The sequence below is a fragment of the Anser cygnoides genome, chromosome 29, assembly GCF_040182565.1.
Source record: "Anser cygnoides isolate HZ-2024a breed goose chromosome 29, Taihu_goose_T2T_genome, whole genome shotgun sequence".
Classification (NCBI taxonomy): Eukaryota; Metazoa; Chordata; class Aves; order Anseriformes; family Anatidae; genus Anser; species Anser cygnoides.
In genome coordinates this window covers 3,562,073-3,583,552 of record NC_089901.1, presented here as the reverse complement: position 1 = coordinate 3,583,552, position 21,480 = coordinate 3,562,073, and the positions used below count along the sequence as shown (strand labels likewise).

The 21,480-nt window shown below is 67.1% G+C and overlaps 4 protein-coding genes across 4 annotated transcripts; 3 read left to right on the top strand and 1 right to left on the bottom strand.

The window, feature by feature from the left end:
• Positions 1-849: 849 nt before the first annotated feature.
• Positions 850-6,587, bottom strand: BCKDHA (branched chain keto acid dehydrogenase E1 subunit alpha). The gene is given in 13 exon segments (XM_066984623.1): positions 850-1,132; positions 1,226-1,397; positions 2,235-2,376; positions 2,466-2,612; positions 2,615-2,671; positions 2,754-2,915; positions 2,995-3,064; positions 3,066-3,104; positions 3,181-3,266; positions 4,831-4,870; positions 4,872-4,997; positions 6,503-6,532; positions 6,534-6,587. Coding segments are annotated over 13 exon segments (1,299 nt in total). The 3' UTR covers positions 850-958.
• Positions 6,588-6,742: 155 nt separating this feature from the next.
• EXOSC5 (exosome component 5) lies at positions 6,743-8,972 on the top strand. Its single transcript, XM_066984622.1, is given in 6 exon segments — positions 6,743-7,361; positions 7,449-7,562; positions 8,116-8,174; positions 8,176-8,238; positions 8,340-8,480; positions 8,556-8,972. Coding segments are annotated over 6 exon segments (582 nt in total). The 5' UTR covers positions 6,743-7,273; the 3' UTR covers positions 8,673-8,972.
• B9D2 (B9 domain containing 2) lies at positions 8,945-12,829 on the top strand. Its single transcript, XM_066984621.1, is given in 5 exon segments — positions 8,945-9,124; positions 10,187-10,277; positions 10,365-10,387; positions 10,389-10,491; positions 11,807-12,829. Coding segments are annotated over 5 exon segments (708 nt in total). The 3' UTR covers positions 12,118-12,829.
• A 1,442-nt stretch (positions 12,830-14,271) lies between these two features.
• Positions 14,272-20,317, top strand: TGFB1 (transforming growth factor beta 1; the record flags this gene model as incomplete). Its single annotated transcript, XM_066984608.1, is given in 10 exon segments — positions 14,272-14,423; positions 14,425-14,522; positions 14,525-14,596; positions 15,724-15,899; positions 16,518-16,635; positions 16,734-16,814; positions 16,900-17,050; positions 18,377-18,530; positions 20,139-20,170; positions 20,172-20,317. Coding segments are annotated over 10 exon segments (1,158 nt in total), but the record flags the coding sequence as incomplete, so codon positions are not given.
• Between the last annotated feature and the right edge of the window lie 1,163 nt (positions 20,318-21,480).

Genomic DNA, 21,480 nt, shown 5'->3' with positions numbered 1-21,480 from the left:
TTTGTGCTGTGGGCTGCGCTGCTCGGGGGTCCCTCCGGGTGTGTTGGGGGGGTTGGGGGTAAATTATCCCCCCCCCCCCCGGGTTGATTTCCCCCCCCCAAGGTGTTTAATTGCCCTCCAAGAGGAGTTAATTCTCCCCTGCCAGGGGTACGTTCCTCTCCAGGAGGGTGAAGGTCCCTTCCAGGAGGGTTAATTCCCCTCCCGGGGGGCTGATCCCCCCCCCAAAGGGGGTTAAATCCCCCCCAAAGGGGGTTAAGTGCCCCCCAAAGGGTTTATTTGCTCCCTCCGGGAGGTTATTCCCCCCCCAAAGGGGGGTTAAATCTCCCCCCAAGGGGATTATTGCCTCCCCAGGAGGTTATTGCCCCCACCAAGGGGGTTAAATCCCCCCCCCCAGAGGAGATTATTGCCCCCCAGGGAGGTTCGGTACCTCCCCAAAGGGGGGTTAATCCATCCACAGAGGGGGTTAAATCCCCCCAAAAGGGGGTTATTGCCCCTCCCAAGGGGCTTATTGCCCCCCAGGGAGGTTAAATGCCCCCGTAAAGGGGGTTAAATCCCCCCAAAAAGGGGGTTATCGCCCCTCTCAAGGGGTTATTGCCCCCCAGGGAGGTTAAATCCCCCCACAAAGGGGGTTAAATTCCCCAAAAAGGGGGTTATTGCCCCTCCCAAGGGGCTTATTGCCCCCCAGGGAGGTTAAGTCCCCCCAGAGGAGGTTAAGCCACCTCCAACGGGGATTAAATCCCCCCACAAAGGGGGTTAAGTCCCCCAAAAAGGGGGTCAAGCCCCCCCCCGGGAGGTTATAGCCCCCCCAGGGACGTTATAGCCCCCCAAACTTTTCCTCCCGCACACACCGAGCGGCCGGGCCGGGCGCGCGGCCCCATTTATTCCCCTCGAGCCCCCCCCCCCCACCCCGGCACACCCTCGCGGGGTCTGGGGGTACCCGGGGGGGTGTGTGGGGGGGTCACTTCTCGAAGTGCTCGAGGGGGTAGTGCTCCCCGTAGTGCTGCAGGTGCCGCTCCAGGGCCGCGCGCTGCTTGCGCAGGTGGGGGGGCATCTCGCGGTACACGTCGGAGAAGAGGTGCTGCTGCGGGCTGGGCTTGGGCTTGCGCTCCGCCTGCTCGAACGCCTCCATCACCTGCGTGGGGGGGGGTTAAAATCTTAAAATCAGCGCGGGGCGGGGGGGTCCCGATGTTGTCCCCCCCCCCCTGCAGCGTCCCGGCTCGCCCACCTTTTTCCGGGAGCTTTTCCGCCAGCCTTTCTCCTGCTCGTCGTCCCACCAGCCGCGGCTCAGCATGTAGTGCCGCAGGCGGGAGATGGGGTGGTCCTGCTTGTCCCAGTAGTTCACCTCGTCCACCGAGCGGTACGCCGAGCTGTCGTCGCTGGTGCTGTGGTGCCCGATGCTGCGCGGGGAGAGAGAATATTAAAAAAAAAAAAAAAAAAAAAAGAGGTCGTTTTGGGGGTGTTTTCCTGTTTTTTTTTTTTTCACAGAATCACAGAACCGTCTAGGTGGGAAGAGACCTCCAAGATGACCCAGTCCAACCTCAGCCCTAACACTAACAAGCCCTACGCTAAACCCTATCACTCAGGGCTACATCTGAACGTCTTTTAAAGCCCTCCAGGGATGGCGACTCAACCCCCTCCCTGGGCAGCCCATCCCAGTGCCCAACAACCCTTTCGGTAAAGAAGTACTTCCTAACATCCAACCTAAACCTCCCCTGGCGCAACTTTCGCCCGTTCCCCCTCGTCCTGTCACCGGGCACGGGGGAGAACAGACCGACCCCCGCCTCGCTACAGCCTCCTTTAAGGTACCTGTAGAGAGCGATGAGGTCTCCCCTGAGCCTCCTCTTCTCCAGGCTGAACACCCCCAGCTCCCTCAGCCGCTCCTCCTAAGCCTCGTTCCCCAGACCCCTCACCAGCTTCGTCGCCCTTCTCTGGGCTCTCTCGAGCACCTCCACGTCCTTCTTGTAGCGAGGGGCCCAAAACTGAACGCAGCGCTCGAGGGGCGGCCTCACCGGAGCCGAGTACAGGGGGGACAATCACCTCCCTAGCCCTGCTGGCCACGCTGCTGCTTATGCAAGCCAGGATGCTGTTGGCCTTCTTGGCCACCTGAGCACGCCGCTGGCTCATATCCAGCCGCCTATCAACCAGCACTCCCAGGTCCTTCTCCTCCAGGCAGCTTTCCAACCACTCATCTCCCGGCCCAGAGCGCTGCTTGGGGTCGTTGCGCCCAGGCTCACCGGTAGGTCATGGCCTCGATGAGGAAGGGCTGGTTCTCCGCCACGGCGCGGCGCCGCGCTTCCTTGGTGGCGTTGTAGACGGCGAAGACGTCGTTGCCGTCCACCCGGATCGACATCAGCCCGTAGCCGGGACCCCGAGCCGCTGCGGGGGACGGGGACGGGTGGGCACAGCACCCTCAAATCCCCCCCCGCCTTGACCCCCGGCGCCCCCCTCCGGCGCCCCCGTCTTACCGATGCCGTCCCCGCGGTACTGCTCGGAGGTTGGGGTGGAGATGGCGTAGCCGTTGTTGCGGCAGAAGAAGACGATGGGGCACTCGAGGGTGGCGGCGAAGTTGAAGCCGGCGTGGGCGTCCCCTTCGCTGGCCGCCCCCTCCCCGAATAGCAGATGACCGCCCGGTTGGCATCCGCACGCTTGATGGCGTAGGCGGCCCCCACGGCTGCAGGGGGGGGAGAAGGGGGGGTTATGGGGGTCCCTGAGGGGGTGTAGGAGGGGGTGAGGGGGGATTTGGGGGGGGTCACCTTGTGGGATTTGGGTGGCCAACGGGGACGAGATGGTGACGAAGTGGCGGTCGCGGCAGCCGTAGTGCACGGGCATCTGGCGCCCTTTGCCGGGGTCGCTGGTGTTGCCGTAGCACTGCGCCATGAAGAGGTCCAGGGGGTAGCCCCGGTACATCAGCACGCCTCGGGGGGGGGACACGGTATGGTTTAAGGGGGGGGGGCAGCCCCACAAAGGACCCCCCCACCATGGTTTGGGGCTCACCAGCCTCCCGGTACTGCCCGAAAACCAGGTCGGTGTCGTCGAGCGCGGCCGCGCTGCCCACGTGCGTCCCCCTCCTCGCCGTAGTTGGTCATGTAGAAGGAGATGCGGCCCTGGGGGGGGAATGTGGTGTGGGGGGGGTCCATCTTGGGGTCTCCCCCCACCCCAGCACCCCCTTTTCGCCCCTACCTGCCGCTGGGACTCGTAGAGGATGCGGTCCATGGTGTTGAGGAGCGTCATGGTCTTGTAGAGCTTCAGCACCAGCTCCTTGGCAGCTGGGGGGGGGCAAGGTGGGGGGGGGGGGGTCATGTTTGGGGTGTCACAAGCATGATGTGGCATGTTTGGGGTGCTGTGTGCACGGACACGCGTGTTTGGGGGGTCACATACTGCATGTGTGGGGTGCTGGGTGCCTGGACATGCGTGTTTGGGGTGCTGTGTGCGTGGACACGCATGTTTGGGGTCACATCCTGCATGTTTGGGGTGCTGTGTGTGGACACGCATGTTTGGGGTTACATCCTGCACGTGTGGGGTGCTGTGTGCCTGGGCATTGCATGTTTGGGGTGCTGCATGCATGGACATGGCATTTTTGGGGTGTCCTGTACACAAACATTTCAGGTTTGGGGTGCCGTGTGCCCAGACTTTGCATGTTTGGGGTCACACACACAGACATTGCATGTTTGGGGTGTCGCACACACAAACATTGCATGTTTGGGGTGCTGTGTGCCTGGGCATGGCATTTTTGGGGTGCTGTGTGCATGGACATGGCGTTTTTGGGGTGTCCTATACACAAACATTGGATGTTTGGGGTGCTGCATGCCTGGGCATGGCATTTTTGGGGTGTCACAACCACAAACATTGGATGTTTGGGGTGCTGTGTGCCTGAACTTCACACGTTTGGGGTGTCCTATACACAAACATCGCACGTTTGGGGTGCTGTGTGTCTGAACATTGCATTTTTGGGGGTCATACACACAAACGTTGCATGTTTGGGGTGTCCTATACAAAAACATGGCATGTTTGGGGTGCCGTGTGCATGGACGTGGCGTTTTTTGGGGTGTCACACCCCCAAACATCGTGTGTTTGGGGTGCCGTGTGCCCAGACTTCGCATGTCTGGGGTCATACACGTGAACTCCACATGTTTGCAAAGCGGTGTGCCTGGAGCTGGTGTGTTTGGGGTGCCCCACGTATTTAGGGTGCTCCACATGTTTGGGGTGCCCCACATATTGGGTACCCCACGTGTTTAGGGTGCCCCATGTGTTTAGGGTGCCCCACATGTTTAGGGTGCCCCACATGTTTGGGGGTGCCCATGTTTAGGGTGCCCCATGTGTTTGGGGTGCCCCACATGTTTGGGGTGCCCCACATATTGGGTACCCCACATGTTTAGGGTGCCCCATGTATTTAGGGTGCCCCACATGTTTAGGGTGCCCCACATATTGGGTACCCCACGTATTTAGAGTGCCCCACATGTTTGGGGTGCCCCACATATTGGGTGCCCCACGTGTTTAGGGTGCCCCACGTGTTTGGGGTGCCCCACATATTGGGTACCCCCACGTGTTTAGGGTGCCCCACGTATTTAGGGTGCCCCACATGTTTGGGGTGCCCCACATATCGGGTACCCCACCTGTTTAGGGTGCCCCACGTATTTAGGGTGCCCCACATGTTTGGGGTGCCCCACGTGTTTAGGGTTGCCCCACCTGTTTAGGGTGCCCCACATATTTAGGGTGCCCCACACATTCGGCGTTCCCCACACCTTCGGGGCGCCCCACGCCGCCCATCGCGCTTTTGGGGTGCCCCCCCCGTGCAGCCGGGAGCCTTTTGGGGCCGGGGGGGGGGGGGGCTCACCTGGGGGTCCTCGCCGGGGTTGACGATGTGGCCCTGCGCGGTCCATGACGCGGTAGACGGGGATGCCCGAGATGACGTTGGGCTGGATGAACTCGAGGCGCTCGGCGAACTCGGCCGAGGCCCCGGGGAACTGCGGCTTCTCCTCCGGCGCCGGGAACTCCTGCTGCGCCCGGGGGCCGCGCTGCGGGGCGCCGGGACGCCCGTCACCCCCGTGTCACCCCCGTGTCACCCCCGTGTCACCCCCGTGTCACCCCCGTGTCACCCGTGGGTCCCCAGCCCGCGTCCCGAGCCCCCCCCCCCCCCCCAAGGGCCCCGCTGCCTCCCGCCCCGTCCCACCCCCCTGCGTGGCCAATGGCCGGGGAGGGCGTGGGGGCCGCGGGGATAGGGGGCCGCGGGGTGGGATGGGGACGGATATAGGGACGTGGGGTGGTGTGTGGGGCCGGGTATAGAGCCATGGGGGAGGGTACGGGGCCACGGGGACAGATATAGGGCCGTGGGGACGGATATGGGCCGTGGGGTGGGATTTGGGGATGGATATGGGGCCGGGGGGCAGATATGGGGACACAGGGTGGGATATAGGGACGGATATGGGGCCGTGGGGACAGAAATGGGGACGGATATGGGGCCGCGGGGTGGATGGGACGGATATAGGGACGTGGGGTGGTGTGTGGGGCTGGGTATAGAGCCATGGGGGAGGGTACGGGGCCACAGGGACAGATATAGGGCCGTGGGGGCGGATATAGGGCCATGGGGTGGGATGGGACGGATATGGGGACAAAGGGTGGGATGTGGGGATGGATATGGGGCCACGGGGACAGATATGGGGCCGTGGGGGACGGATATGGGGCCGTGGGGTGGGATTTGGGGATGGATATGGGGCCGGGGGGCAGATATGGGGACACAGGGTGGGATGTGGGGACGGATATGGGGCCATGGGGACGGATATGGGGCCGTGGGGACAGAAATGGGGACGGATATGGGGCCGTGGGGTGGGATGGGACAGATATAGAGACACAGGGTGGGTTGTGGGGACGGATATAGGGCTGTGGGGACGGATATAGGGCCATGGGGTGGGATTTGGGGATGGATATGGGGCCGTGGGACAGATATGGGGACACAGGGTGGGATGTGGGGACGGATATGGGGCCGTGGGGACAGAAATAGGGACGGATATGGGGCCGTGGGGTGGGATGGGACAGATATAGGGACACAGGGTGGGTTGTGGGGACGGATATAGGGACACGGGGTGGGCTGTGGGGACGGATATGGGGCCGTGGGGATAGATATGGGGCCGTGGGGTGGGATGTGGGGATGGATATGGGGCCGTGGGGATAGATATGGGGCCGTGGGGTGGGATGTGGGACGGATATGGGGCTGTGGGGGCCGTGGGGACGGATATGGGGACAGATATAGGGCCGTGGGGTGGGATGGGACGGATATAGGGCCGGGGGGTGGGCTGTGGGGACGGATACGGGGCCGTGGGGACATGGGGATGGGATGTCGGAGCGTGGGGACGCGGGGACACGGAGACACGGGGGACACGGGGACAACGTACAGGGACGGGGGGGACACCGGGACGGGGTCTGGGGGGCAAGGGGCCCCCCCCCGGGGTGCCGGTGCCGATCCCGAGGCGCCGTGGCCTCGCCCCCCCCCCCCCGCCCCACTCACGGCGGTGCCGAGGCCGCGCCCGGGGGCCCGCGCCCGGGGCCGCCCGCAGGAGCCGCGCCCGCAGCGCCCGCAGCGCCGCCGCCATCTTCAGGGGTGGGCGGGGCTCGGGCCAGGGGGCGGGGCCAGGCGCCGAGGGAGGGGGCGTGGTCACACACCGAGGGGGGCGTGGCCACCGCCACAGCCTGTGATTGGCTACTGGGGGGGCGTGGTCATCCGCCGAGGGGGCGTGGTCAGATCCGGAGGGGGCGTGGCCACCCGCTGAGGGGGGCGTGGTGAGCCACCAAGGGGGCGTGGCCACCACCACAGCCTATGATTGGCTACTGGGGGGGCGTGGTCACCCGCCGAGGGGCGTGGTCTCCCGCTGAGGGGCGTGGTCAAGCGCACAGGGGGGCGTGGCCACGAGCCCGGGCCATGCGGAGGGGGCGTGGTCATCCGGCGAGGGGCGTGGTCAGACACGCGGGGGGCGTGGTCATCACCCCGGCCCATACTCGCTTGCGGAGGGGGCGTGGCCACCCCGATGAGGGGGCGTGGCCACAACGGAGGGGCGTGGTTACCCATATAGGGGGGCGTGGCCACCAGGCACGACTGTGATCGCTTGCTGAGGGGGCGTGGTCACGTGCTGAGGGGGCGTGGTCACCTAGAGAGGGGGCGTGGCCAGTCGCAGCTACGCACGGAGGGGCGTGGCCTCCCACCGAGGGGGCGTGGCCCCACCCGGAGGGAGGACCGGAACCGGAACCGGAAGCTCCGCCATGGAGGGCCGGCGGCGCAGCCATGGCGGCGGCCGGGTGCTGCCTGCGGCCCTTCTCCTGCGAGCAGGGGCTGCTCTCGCGGCCCGACGGCTCCGCCGCCTTCGTGCAGGTCCGTGGGGCTCCGTGGGGGGGGTCCCCGCCGTGCTCTCCGGGGCCCGGTGGCAGCGCCGTCCCCTCTGTGTCCCCCCCCCCCGCAGGTGACACCTCGGTGCTGGCCGGGCTGTACGGCCCCGCGGAGGTGCGGGGCAGCAAGGAGAGCCCCGAGAGGGCGACGCTGGAGGTGCTGCTGCGCCCCAAGGTGGGGCTGCCAGGTGGGGGCCGCCTCCGGGGGGGGGGGGGGGGGGCTCGGCGGGGAGATGGGGCCGGGGTCGGGCTCCCGAGGGGCGTGGGGGGTACCGGGGGGGAGCCCGAGGAGGGCTCCGGGGGTGTTCGGAGGGCTCCTGAGGTGCTCAGAGGAGAGCCGGGCCTGTTCAGCCTGGAAAAGAGAAGACCTCAAGGGGAGACCTCATTAATATATATAAATATCTGAGTGCGGTGTGTGTAGAGGATGGAGCCGGTCTCTTTTCGGTTGTGCTCAGCGCCAGGACGAGAGGCAACGGGCACAGACTGCAGCCCAGGAGGTTCCAGCTCAATATCAGGGGGTGTTTCTTTACTGGGGGGGTGATATCGGGGGGCATTTCTTTACTGGGGGGGTGACAGGTTCCCCAGAGAGGTTTTGGGGTCTCCTGCTCCGGAGATACCCAAAACCTGCCTGGGTCTCATCCTGCACAAGATGCTTTGGGTGATCCTGGGATTCTTGGCCCCCCCCATCCTGTTTAACCCCCCCAAGTCCCGTTTTAACCCCCCCCCCCATCCCACCCGCAGGTGTCGGCGAGCGCAGCCGGGAGCAGCTCCTCCGGCAGACGTGCGAGGCCGTGGTCCTGGGGGGCGCTGCACCCCCGCACCGCCATCACCCTCGTGCTGCAGGTGCTCAGTGACGCCGGCTCCGTATCCTTGGGGATCAGGTCATGGTGGGCTGTGCTTTTTGGGATGTTTCTGGGGGATTTCCCCCCTACCCCCCCCCCCCATTCCTTGACAGCCTCCCTCAGCTCCTCTCTTGCTGCCTGAACGCCGCCTGCATGGGGCTGCTGGACGCGGGGCTGCCCCTCTCGTCCCTCTTCTGCGGCGTCACCTGCGCCCTCGACGCCCAGGGCGCCATCGTCCTCGACCCCACAACCCGGCAGGAGCAGGTGAGCACCGGGGGGCCCCCCCCCAAGCCCCGGGAGCCCCCACCCCAACCCTGCTGACCCCTCTCTTATTCCCAGGAGGCGCGCGCCGTCCTCACCTTCGCCATTGACAGCACCGAGAGGAAGGTGCTGATGGCCACCACCAGAGGCAGCTGCTCCGTGGAGGAGGTGAGGGGCTCAGGGACCCTTTTTTAGGGCTGTGGGGTGGAAAATTTCCCCCCCCACACCCAACATCCGCCCACCGCTGCTCCCTAATTTCTTTTATTTCCCCCACACACAGATGCAGGCAGTGCCTCGCGGCCCGCCCAGCGCGCTGCCGACACCATCTTCCAGTTCTACCGAGACTCTGCCCGCCGGAGATACTCCAAATCCTGACCCCGGTGTCCTCGGAGCCCCCCTGGGCAGCTGGACTGTCCCCCCATTATCCCCCCTCCCTGTGTCCCCGTGGGCTCAGGGCCCCCCCCCAGATGTCAGTAAAGGCTTCTTCACCCTTCATCCTGCCCCTCGCCATCCGTCCAGCACCATTTTGCCCCCCTCAGCACCCCCCAGGCCCGGCGACAAGCGGCCCTGCTCCCCCCCCCCAGCACAACGGCACCCCAAGATGGCGGCCCCCAGGGGCTCACAGCGCCAAGATGGCGGCGCCCACTGTAGGTCCCTCCCAAGATGGCCGCCAGCCAGCTGCGGCGCGCTCGACCCTTTTGGGCGGGGGCTGGGCGCGCCGCGACCAATGGGAGCGCGCGGCGTGGGGCGGGGGCCGGGGCGTTGCCGTAGCAACGGGCAGGCGGTCGCATTGCGCATGCGCATCCTACGGTCCGCAGCGCCGAGCGCCTGGGTGGGGGCACGGAAGGGTGGGGGGGGGGGTCGTACAAAATGGGGGGGGCGGGGGGGGGGTGAGAGGGGAATGGGGGGGCCGGGGGGGTAATTATTGGGGGTGGGGGCAATGGGGGGGGTGGGGGGTAATTGGGAGGGCTGGGAGGGGCAATTGGGGGGCTGGAGGGGGGAATTATTGGGGGTGGGGGCAATTGCGGGGCTGGGGGGGCAATTTGGGGGGGCTGGAGGGGGTAATTGGGCGTGGGGTCAATGAGGGGGTGCCTGGAGGGGGTAATTATAGGGGATGGGGGCAGCTGGGGAGCTTGGGGGGCAATTGGGCAGCTGGTGGGGGGAATTATTGGGGGTGGGGGCAATTGGGGGACTGGGGGGGGCAATGAGAGGGCTGGGGGGGGGCAACTGAGGGGGGTAATTATTGGGGGTGGGGGGCAATTGGGGGACAGTGGGGGGGAGCTGGAGGGGTAATTGGGGGTGGAGGTCAATGGGGGGGGCTGGAGGTGGTAATTATTGGGGGTGGGGGGCAATTGGGGGGGTCAATGAGGGGGTTGAAGGGGGCAATGGGGGGTGGAGGGGTGATGGGGGGGTCGGAGGAAGGCAATGGAGGAGGTAAGGGGGTGCAGCGGGGGTCAGGGGGGCAATTGGGGGGTCGGGGGGGGCAACTGGGGGGAACAAAAGGGTGGGGGGGGGGGGGGCGGGGGGGCAATTGGGGGGGGGCACCGGGGTGGGGGCTGTGATGGGCTTGGGGGTGTGCAGGGCAATGGGGGGGGGGGGGAGCACCTTGGGGGGGGGGGGGTGCAAAGCCCTGGGGTGGGGGGGCACGGGGGGGGGGGCGGGGGTGCCATCGTGTCCCCCCCCCCCCCCCCCCCCCCGTGTCCCCGCAGGGCATGGCGGAGCTGCACGTCATCGGGCAGCTGGTGGGCGCCAGCGGCTTCCCGCAGCGCCGCCTCTTCTGCAAGTGGGGGCTGCACGCAGGTGAGGGGGGGGCACGGTGACGGTGACACGGGGAGGGGGGGGGGGTGACAATGACACTGCCACCCCCCACCCCCCCCCCGGGGACAGGCGGCGCCTGGAAGCTGCTGGCGGGGGCTGCGCGAGGGGCAGACGCAGGTGGACGACCCGCAGGGGGGGGATGTGGCCTACTGGTGCCACCCCCTCGACGTCCACTACGCCACCAAGGGCCTGCAAGGTGCGTCCCCGACCCCCCCCCCGCGTGTCCCCAAATTGTCCCCAAATTGTCCCCAGGGTGTCCCCAAGGTGTCCCCAGATCGTCCCCAAGGTGTCCCCCAAGTGTCTCCGAAGTGTCCCCCAAACATTCCCAAAGTATTCCCAAATTGTTCCCCAGTGTCCCCAAGATGGCCCCGAAGTGTCCCCCACATTGTCTCCAGATTGTCCCCAGATTGTCCCCAAACTGTCCCAAAAGTGCCCCCAAAGTGCCCCCCAAATGTTCCCCAGTTGCCCCCAAAGGGTCCCCCAAATTGTCCCCAAAGGTCCCCAAGTTGGCCCCGGATTGTCCCCAAGGTGTCCCGAAAGAGTCCCCAGGGTGTCCCCAAATTGCCCCCAAAGTGTCCCCGGGGTGTCCCCCAAGTGTCCCCAAAGCGTCCCCAAATGTACCCAGTGTCCCCAAAGTGTCCCCAAAGTGTCCCCAAATTGTCTCTAAATTATCCCCCAAAATGTCCCCCAAATTGTCCCCCAGATTGTCCCCAAATTCTCCCCCAAATGTCCCCCAGGCGTCCCCAAGGTGTCCCCAAATTGTCCCCAGATCGTCCCCCAAGGTGTCCCCGGATTGCCCCCAGTGCCCCCGAATTGCCCCCCAAGTGTCCCCAAATGCCTCCAAAGCACCCCCAAATGTCCCCAGATTGTCCCCAAAGGTCCCCAGATTGCCCCCAGTGTCCCCAAATTGCCCCCCAAGTGTCCCCAAATGCCTCCGAAGCACCCCCAAATGTCCCCAGATTGTCCCCAAAGGTCCCCAGATTGCCCCCAGTGTCCCCAAATTGCCCCCCAAGTGTCCCCAAATGCCTCCGAAGCACCCCCAAATGTCCCCAGATTGTCCCCAAAGGTCCCCAGATTGTCCCCAAATGTCCCCGAAGTGTCCCCAAATGCCTCTAAAGCACCCCCAAAGGTCCCCAGATTGCCCCCAGTGTCCCCAAATTGCCCCCCAAGTGTCCCCAAATGCTTCCGAAGCACCCCCAAATGTCCCCAGATTGTCCCCAAAGGTCCCCAGATTGTCCCCAAAGGTCCCAAAAGTGTCCCCAAATGCCTCCAAAGCACCCCCAAATGTTCCCGGATTGTCCCCAAAGGTCCCAAAAGTGTCCCCAAAGTGTCCCCAAAGTTTCCCCAAAGCGCCCCCAGATGCCTCCAAAGCACCCCCAAATCCCCCAGATCACCCCCAAAGCGCGCCCAAATGCCCCCAAAGTGTCCCCAGATCGTCCCCAAAGCGCCCCCAAATGCCCCCAAATGTCCCCAACCTGTCCCCAACCCCCCCCTCTTTTATCGCCCCCCAGGCTGGCCCAAGCTGCACCTCCAGGTGTGGCACCAGGACTCCCTGGGGCGCAGCGAGCTGCTGGGCTACGGCTTCTGCCACCTCCCCAGCACCCCGGGGTGCCACGCGTTGTCCTGCGTCACCTGGCGGCCCCGGGGGACGCGGGGGAGCGCCTGAGCCGCCTTTTCCTGGGGGGGCCCCCAGCTGCGCGCCCCCGACGCCGCCTACGCCGCCGGCGACCGCTTTCGGCTGCGCACCGAGGCCGCCGGCACCGTGCACCTGCAGCTCGGCGTCCTCCTGCGCCACTTCGCCCGCTACGGGGTGCAGTGCTGAGCCCCCCCCCCGGGGGGGGGCACGGGGGACACCCTGAGGACCGCCTTGGGTGCTGTGACCCCCCCCCGTCCCAGCACCGGGCACCCGGGGGTCTCGGTGTCGGCGGCGGCCTCGGTGCAGGATGGAGACGCCGGGGGGCCCCCAGGGAAAAGGGCCTTTGGGTGCGCCCCCCAGTGCTGGGACCCCCCCCGTGAGTGGGTGACCCCCCTTGAGCGGGTGACCCCCCCTTGAGGGGGTGACACCCCCCCCCCCAGCACCCAGGTCCTGCTGGGGTCCCCCCCCGGGGATATTTTTGGGGTGTCACCAAAGGGGGGCGCTGGGGTCCCTCTGAAATGTCCAGGACCTATGGGTGCTGGGCGCCCCCCCCCCCAAAAAAGCGGGTGTCCCCCCCACCCAGCACCCAGGTCCTGCTGGGGTCCCCCCGGGGATATTTTTGGGGTGTCACCAAAGGGGGGTGCTGGGGTCCCTCCAAAATGTCTGGGACCTATGGGTGCTGGGTGCCCCCCTCGCGTTGTCACCCATGGGTGCCCCCCAGGAATGGGACCCTGGGACCCCCGGGGATGGGACCCCCCAGGATGGGACTCCCCCGGGGATGGGACCCCCAGGGTGGCCCGGGGGGTCCCCGAGGGCTTGGACCCCCCCCCCAGCACCCTGACCAGGACGGGGGTCCCCTGGCATGGGGGGGGGTCCCACGCTGGAGCCCAATTTTTTTTTGGGGGGGGGGGCATCAAGCTCTGCGGGGGGGCCCTGTGTGTGCCCCATAAAGTTTTTTTTGCAGCCCGGCTCTTTTCTTTGGGGGGGGGCGAGGGCGGGTGGTTGGGGGTGGGGGCCCTCGTGGGGAGGGGTCTTGGGGGGGGGGGGGGGGTCCTGGTTGGGGAGGGGGTTCTGGGGGGGGGGGGGGGCTGGTTGGGGGGGTGTTGGTTGGGGGGGTTCCTTGGTGGGGGGGGGTTCCTGGTTGGGGGGGGCTCGTGGGGGGGGGGAGCTCTGTGGGGAGGGGGTCCCTCGTGGGGGGGGTCCCTCGTGGGGGGGTCCCTCGTGGGGGGGGGGTCTTGGGGGGGGGTCCTGGTTGGGGAGGGGGTTCTGGGGGGTGGGGGCTGGTTGGGGGGGTGTTGGTTGGGGTTCCTTGGGGGGGGGGGGGGGGGTTCCTGGTTGGGGGGGCTCGTGGGGGGGGAGCTCTGTGGGGAGGGGGTCCCTCGTGGGGGGGGGTCTTGGTTTGGGGGGTTTCCTGGGGGGGGTCTCGGAGGGGGGGCTCCTGGTTGGGAGGGGGGCTCCTGGGGGAGGGGCTCTGTGTGTGGGGGGGTCCCTCGTGGGGAGGGGTCTTTATTGGGGGGGGGGTCCTGGTTGGGGGGCTCCGTGGGGGGGGGGGGTCTCTCCGGGGGGGACCTCCCGGGGGGCAGCTCCCTGGGGGGGCCTCCCGGGGGGCGGCTCCCTGGGGGGGGGGGTACCTGGGGGGGGGGGGGCGGCTCCCTGGGGGGTGCCCCCTGGGGGCCTCGCCCCCCCCCCCCCGTGACTCAGTTTCCCCCGGGCGCCTCCCGCCGCCCCCGGCCGGGCCCCGCGGAGCGGAAGGGGGGCGGCCCCGGGCCCCCCGCGGCGTTTCCTGGGTGGGGCCGCCCCGCTCCGGCCCTTCAAAAACCTCCGCAAACGGGAACGGCACCGGCACGGAGCTGGGGGGGGGCTCCGACCGGGCACGGGGGCCGGGGGGCTCCGAGCACCGGCAGGAATTTTAAAGGGGGCGGGGGGGGGGGGGTCCCGGAGCTTGCTCCTCAGCACCGGCACCGGGGGGGTGGGAAAAGGGGGGAGGGACCGAGAGCACCGGGAGCTCATTTTTGGGGGGGGGGGGTAAAAAGTTGGGGGGGCAACTGGGATAGGAGCCAGCACCGGGGGTGGGGAGGGGCGGGGGGCACCAGTGGGGTGAGGGGGTCCAGTTGAGGGGGGGGTCTCGGTGTTAGGGGGGTCACCGGTGTTGGGGGGGTCTTGGTATTAGGGGTAAGGTTCTAGGTTTTGGGGGGTTCTCGGTATTGGGGGGTCTTGGTGGTGGTGGCGGGGTCTCGGTGTTAGGGGGGTCCTGGTGTTAGGGGGGTCCCGGTGTTAGGGTTGGGGTCCCAGTATTGGGGGGGGGGTCCCGGTGTTTTTTGGGGGGGGTCCCGGGGATGATGGGGGGGGGCTCTGCTGGGGGTGGCCGCGCTGCTGGCCCTGCTGGGGGCCACGGGCGCGCTCTCCACGTGCCGCTCGCTGGACCTGGAAGCGGCGCGGAGGAAGCGCATCGAGGCCGTGCGGGGCCAGATCCTGAGCAAGCTGCGCCTGACCGCCCCCCCCCGCCGAGCCCCCCCCCCCCCAGCAGCTGCCCGAGGACGTTCGGGCCCTCTACAACAGCACCAGCGAGCTGCTGCGGCAGCAGGCCATGCTGCGCCCCCCGACGAGCCCGACGAGTACTGGGCCAAGGAGCTGCACCGCTTCCCCATGGAGCCGCTCGCCGACGGTGAGGCTGGGCTCGGGGGTCCTGGGGGGCCCCCAGGGGCTGCGTGCCCGGGTCCCCGCTGGGGTGATGGTGGGAGGTGCCCCCATCCCCGGTAAAATGGGGGTTTGGGGGGTTTTGGGGGGTGTCCCCGTTGCGGGGTCTCTTTTGGGGTGATGGGAAGGGTGCCCGGGCGGGTTGGGTGCTCAAAAAGTGGGTGCCGGGGTCCCCCATGGCGTGCCTGGTCCCCTGGGGATGTGCTGGGGGGGGCACCTGGGTGCTGGGGGGGCTCCTGGACTCTGGGGGGGCACCTGGACGCTGGGGTCCCCGCTGGGTGACAGTGAGGGTGCCAAGGGGGGCCACCACACGTAGAGCGGGTGCCCCGACAGCGCCGTCCCCTCCGGGGTGGGTGCCCCCAGTGCCCCCGTCCCCGCCGGGGTGGCACCGAGGGCACCCTGGTGGTGTCCCTTGGGTGCCTGGGTCCCGAATCCCTGCTGGGTGACGGGGACGGAGCCTGGGACACCCCGGTCCCCGGTGAAACGGTGCCTGGACACCCCCGGGGGGCGTCCCCGGGGGCGTCCCCGGCGGTGGCGTGGCGGTGACAGCACCCGGCCACCTCGGTCCCCTCCCGCCCTGCGCCCGGGCGCTGGCACCAAAACCCCGACCCCACGTCCCCAGGGCAGGGCGGTGGCACCGGGACACCCCCGTCCCCGTGCCCGCCGGGGGTCCGCAGCACCCCAAATGTCACCGGTGCCGCCGGTGCCCGGGCTCCGTCCCCGGTTTGGGTCCCCCTGCCGGGCGCTGGGTCCCCTCCCGGCCGCGGTGGCGCTCGGGGAGGGCCGAGCCCGGACGTTGTGGTTTGCTGAGTAATTGCCGGCTCTGAGGGAGCTTTGTTGAGCTGGGGGGAGGCCGGGGGGGGGGGGCGGCGGGGGGGTGGCAGCAGGGACGCTTGGGTCCCCAGGAGGGGGGGGGGCGGAGGACGGGGAGGCGCCGGCGCGCGACTCCAGGGTCCCCAAAATCACGGCTGGGGGCGCGCGAACGGCCGCGGCCATCACTCCGCTCCAGAGTGAACGGCACGAGGAGGGAGGGACGGCGCCGAGCGGGTGCCGGGGAGGGGGACGGTGCTGAGCGGGCGCCGGCGCTGTCCCCAGGCCCGCTGGAGCGCTGGCGCCCGACGAGCCGCAGCACCTTCTTCGTCTTCAACACCTCGCGGGTGCGGGCCGAGGTGGGGCACGAGGCGCTGCTGCACCGCGCCGAGCTGCGCATGCTGCGGCAGCGGGCCAGCGCCGAAAACCTGGGGCTGGAGCAGCGCCTCGAGCTCTACCAGGTGAGGGGGGACACGGGGACACCGGGGGGGGACATGGGGACACCAGGGGGGACACCGGGGGGGACGTGGGGGGTGAGGGGGCTGCGGGTGGGCTGCGGGGACCCGGCGCGTGCTGGGACGCCGGGGATGGGGGCGTGGGGTGCGGGGATGCTTTGGGGACAAGGATGGCGGGTTTGGGGACGCTGCGGGGATGGGGACATTGGGTTTGGGGGCGTGGGGACCAAGGGGACACTGGGGGTGGGTGGGGGGTGCAGTGGGGGCTCTGGGTTTGGGGACACCGAGGGGGCGCTGGGTTTGGGGACGGGGATGCGGGACACCGGGGGGACATTTGGGGTTGTCACCGGGGCCGTGGGGATTTGGGGACACAAGGGCCAGGGACGGAGGCTGCTGTGGCCGCGGGGACATCAGGTCTGGGGTTGGAGGTGACACGGGGACACCGTGGCCGTACAGACGTTGGGTACATTGGGGGGGTGCCCCCAGTTTGGGGACGCCCTGGGCAGGGCCGTGTGGGGCGCAGGAGGCTGGCACCCACTGGGGGGGGGGTTTGGGGACACGGTGGCTTCGTGTCCCCCCTGGATTTGGGGACATGGTGGCCACGGTTTTGGGGTCTCGGCGCAGGGCTACGGCAACGCCTCGTGGCGCTACCTGCACGGGCGCTCGGTGCGGGCGGCGGCGGAGGAAGAGTGGCTCTGGTTCGACGTCACCGACGTCGTCCGCCAGTGGCTCAGCGGCAGCGGTGAGCATGTGTACCCCCCCGCAATGTGCCCCCCCCCCCAAAAAAAATCCCAAACCCCGCTCACGGCCCCCCCCCCCCCCCACCCCGTGCCCCCGCAGACCCTTTGGGCGTCTTCAAGCTGAGCGTGCACTGCCCGTGCGAGCAGGGCCAGGCCGATGAGATGCGCATCTCCATCGAAGGTAGGGCCGCCGCCGTCCGCTCTGTGTCCCCCCCCCACCCCAAAAAAAATAAACCACGGGGTGCTGACCCCCCCGGCCCCCGCAGGCTTCGAGCAGCAGCGCGGGGACATGCAGGGCATCGCCAAGAAGCACCGGCGCGTGCCCTACCTGCTGGCCATGGCGCTGCCCCCCGACCGCGCCAACGACCTGCACAGCTCCCGCCGCCGCCGCGCGCTCGACACCGATTACTGCTTCGGGTGAGGGCCCCCCCCCCCCCCCAAAACCCGAGACCCCCCAAACCTGAGACCCCCCCCCCCAAAACCTGAGACCCCCCCCCCCAAACCTGAGACCCCCCCCCCAAACCTGAGACCCCCCAAAACCTGAGAGCCCCCCCCAAACCTGAGACCCCCCCCAAACCTGAGAGCCCCCCCCCAAAACCTGAGACCGCCCCCCAAAATGTGAGACCCCCCCGCCCCAGAAACCCACGCCCCTTCTAACACCTGAGACCCCCCTCTGAAACCTGAGACCCCCCCCCCGAAATCTGACCCCCCAAAAACCTGAGACCTCCCCTGAAACCTGGGATCCCCTCCCCAAAAAATGAGACACCCCCCCCCCCAAAAAAAATGAGACCCCCCCAAAACCCAAGACCCCTCCCCCTAAAACCCCAGCCCCCCAAAAACCTGAGACCCCCCCTAAAACCCAAGCACCCCCCAAAACCCAGAGACCCCCCCAAAACCTGAGACACCCCCTTAAAACCCAAGCCTCCCCCCAAACCCTGAGCCCCCCCCAAAACCCTAAGCCCCCCCCAAAACCTGGCCCCCCCCAAGAACCTCAATGCTCCGTGCTCCCCACGATGCCGCCGTCCCTTGCAGACACTTGGGTGCCCTGGAGAGGGTTGGGGACCACACCCCCCCAAAACACCTCCCCCACAATATATGTGTCCCCCCCAAAAATGTGACCCCCCCCCAGAAACCTGAGACCTCCCCCTAAAACCCAAGCCCCCCCCCCAAAACCCAAGACCCCCCCCAAGAAGCTCAATGCTCCGTGCTCCCCACGATGCCGCCGTCCCTTGCAGACACTTGGGTGCCCTGGAGAGGGTTGGGGACCCCCCCCCCCCAAAACACCTCCCCCCACAATATATGTGTCCCCCCCAAAAAATATGTGACCCCCCAGAAACCTGAGCCCCCCCCCCCAAAACCTGGGCCCCCCCCCCCAAGAAGCTCAATGCTCCGTGCTCCCCACGATGCCGCCGTCCCTTACAGACACTTGGGTGCCCTGGAGAGGGTTGGGGACCCCCCCCAAAACACCTCCCCCCACAATATATGTGTCCCCCCCCAAAAATATGTGCCCCCCCCCCTTAAACCCAACACCCCCAGAAACCTGAGACCCCCCCAAAACCCAAGCCCCCCAAAACCTTGGACCCCCCCAAGAAGCTCAGTGCTCCGTGCTCCCCACGATGCCGCCGCCCCCTTGCAGACACTTGGGCGCCCTGGAGAGGGTTGGGGACCCCCCAAAACACCTCCCCCGCAAAAAATACGTGCCCCCCCCCCCCAAAAAAAAAAAACCCACGATCCCCCCCCCAGGACGGAGGAGAAGAACTGCTGCGTGCGGCAGCTCTACATCGACTTCCGCCGGGACCTGCAGTGGAAGTGGATCCACGAGCCCAAGGGCTACATGGCCAACTTCTGCATGGGGCCCTGCCCCTACATCTGGAGCGCCGACACCCAGTACACCAAGGTGGGGGGCACGGGGGGGCACGGGGGGGGGGGCACGGGCACCTGGGGGGGCACGGGCACCTGGGGGGGGCACACCTTGGGGGGGGGCACACACCCCTGGGGGTCCCTTGGGGATGGGGTGTTCGGGGGCTTGGTGCTGGTGTAGGGGGTGGGGGGTGGGGGGGGGTGTCTTGGGGGGTGGGGGGCAGAGCCACCAGTGTCACCAGTATGGGGGGGCACAGTGGGACCTCAACCGCCAGTGTTCCCAGTAAGGGGGGAGGGGGGGCACAGTGGGACCTGAAACCAGTATTCCCAGTAAGGGGGGGCACAGCGGGACCCCACACCAGTGTTCCCAGTAAAGGGGGGGGGAATGGGGGCACAGCAGGACCCCAGCCACCAGTGTTTCCAGTAAGGGGGGGCACAGCGGGACCCCACAGCTGTGTTCCCAGTAAGGGGGGCACAGGGGGACCTGACACCAGTGTTCCCAGTAAGGGCAGCCACCAGTGTTCCCAGTAAGGGGAGGGCACAGGAGGACCTGACACCAGTGTCCCCAGTAAGGGCAGCCACCAGTGTTCCCAGTAAGGGGGGCACAGGGGGACCTGCCACCAGTGTCCCCAGTAAGGGCAGCCACCAGTGTTCCCAGTAAGGGGGGGGGGGCACAGCAGGACCCCAACCACCAGTATCCCCAGTAAGGGGGAGGGGGCACAGTGGGACCTGAAACCAAACCAGTATTCCCAGTAAGGGCAACCAGCAGTGTTCCCAGTAAGGGGGGGGGCACAGCAGGACCCAGTATCCCCAGTAAGGGGGAGGGGGCACAGTGGGACCTGAAACCAGTATCCCCAGTAAGGACAGCCACCAGTGTTCCCAGTAAGGGGGGGCACAGCAGGACCCCAGCCACCAGTATCCCCACTAAGGGGGCGGCACAGTGGGACCTGACACCACTATCCCCAGTAAGGGCAGCCACCAGTGTCCCCAGTAAGGGCAGCCACCAGTGTTCCCAGTAAGGGCAGCCACCAGTGTTCCCACTAAGGGGGGGGCACAGCAGGACCCCAACCACCAGTATCCCCAGTAAGGGGAGGGGGCACAGTGGGACCTGAAACCAGTATTCCCAGTAAGGGCAGCCACCAGTGTCCCCAGTAAGGGCAGCCACCAGTGTTCCCAGTAAGGGGGGCACAGCAGGACCCCAGCCACCAGTATCCCCAGTAAGGGGAGGGGGCACAGTGGGACCTGACACCAGTATTCCCAGTAAGGGCAGCCACCAGTGTCCCCAGTAAGGGCAGCCACCAGTGTTCCCAGTAAGGGGGGGGGGGGGGCACAGTGAGACCCCAAACCCAGTATTCCCAGTAAGGAAGGGGGGGCACAGCAGCCCCCAGCATCCCCAGGGCCCCACACCCAGCGGGATCCTTGGCTGGGGGGGGGGGCATCGAGGTGACACCAGGCTGGGGGGGGCACAGGGGACAAATTGGGGGGGGCACCAGTGCCACCGCTGTGCCCCCCCACAGCCCCCCGGGTGCTGGCCCCCTACAACCAGCACAACCCTTGGGGGGGGGGGGGGAGACAAGGCAGGACTTTGGTGGGGGGGGGGCACTTGGGGGGGGGCACACCCGGTGCCACCGCTGTCCCCCCCCAGGTGCTGGCGCTGTACAACCAGCACAACCCGGGGGGCGGCGGCGCCCTGCTGCGTGCCGCAGGCCCTCGACCCCCTCCCCATCGTCTACTACGTGGGGCGCAAGGCGCGCGTCGAGCAGCTCTCCAACATGGTCGTCCGCACCTGCAAGTGCAGCTGACCCCCCCCCGGACCCCCCCCCCCGAATTTTTTAACCCCCCCCCCCCCGCCCCCCGCCCCCGCAGACGATTTATTTAATTTTTAACCGGTTCTTCCTTTTTTTTGTGTGTGTGCGTTGGGTTTCGGGGCCGGTTCCGCTTTTTTATTGGGGGGGGGGTTGGGAAGGGAAATTTTGGGGGGGTGGAGAGAAATTGGGGGGGGGGGAAATGGAGAAATTGGGGGGGAGATATTTGGGGGGGTTGGGATGAGAAATGGGAGGGTGGGAAGAGAAATTTGGGGGGAGAGAAAGGGGGGAGGAACTTTGGGGGGGGGCACATAGCCCCACAAAGTGAGGAGCCCCCCCCCCCAAAAAGGAATTGGGGACCCCAAAAGTACCCAGGCATTGGGGAGCCCCCCCCCCCCCCCCCCAAGTGGGACACCGATGTCCGGGGCCCCCACAAGCACTGGGGCAACCCCCCCCCCCCCAAAAAAAGGACCCCCCCCAAAAAAAGAGACCCAGGCATTGGGAAACCCCAGGGTGTCCCCCCCCCAAAAACACCCAGATGTTGGGACCCCCCCCCCCGAGGAGGCCCCCAAGAATTTGGGACCCCCCCATTTTATCCTGCCCCCCCCCCCCATTTTATCCTGCCCCCTTTTTTTCCTGCCCCCCCCCATTTTATCCTGCCCCCCCTTTTTATCCTGCCCCCCCATTTTATCCTGCCCCCCCCCTTTTTATCCTGCCCCCCCATTTTAGCCTGCCCCCCCACCATTTTATCCTGCCCCCCATTTTAGCCTGCCCCCCTTTTTATCCTGCCCCCCCTATTTTATCCTGCCCCCCTTTTATCCTGCCCCCCCATTTTATCCTGCCCCCATTTTATCCTGCCCCCCCTTTTTATCCTGCCCCCCATTTTAGCCTGACCCCCCTTTTTAGCCTGCCCCCCCTTTTATCCTGCCCCCCATTTTATCCTGCCCCCCCTTTTTATCCTGCCCCCCCATTTTATCCTTCCCCCCCTTTTATCCTGCACCCCCCCATTTTATCCTGCCCCCCTTTTTTTCCTGCCCCCCCATTTTATCCTGCCCCCCATTTTATCCTGCCCCCCCATTTTATCCTGCCCCCCTTTTATCCTGCCCCCCCCCCCCCCATCCCATCCTGCCTCCCTCCTCCCATGCCCCCCCCCCCCCCCCCCCGGCCAGCCCGCAGACAGCC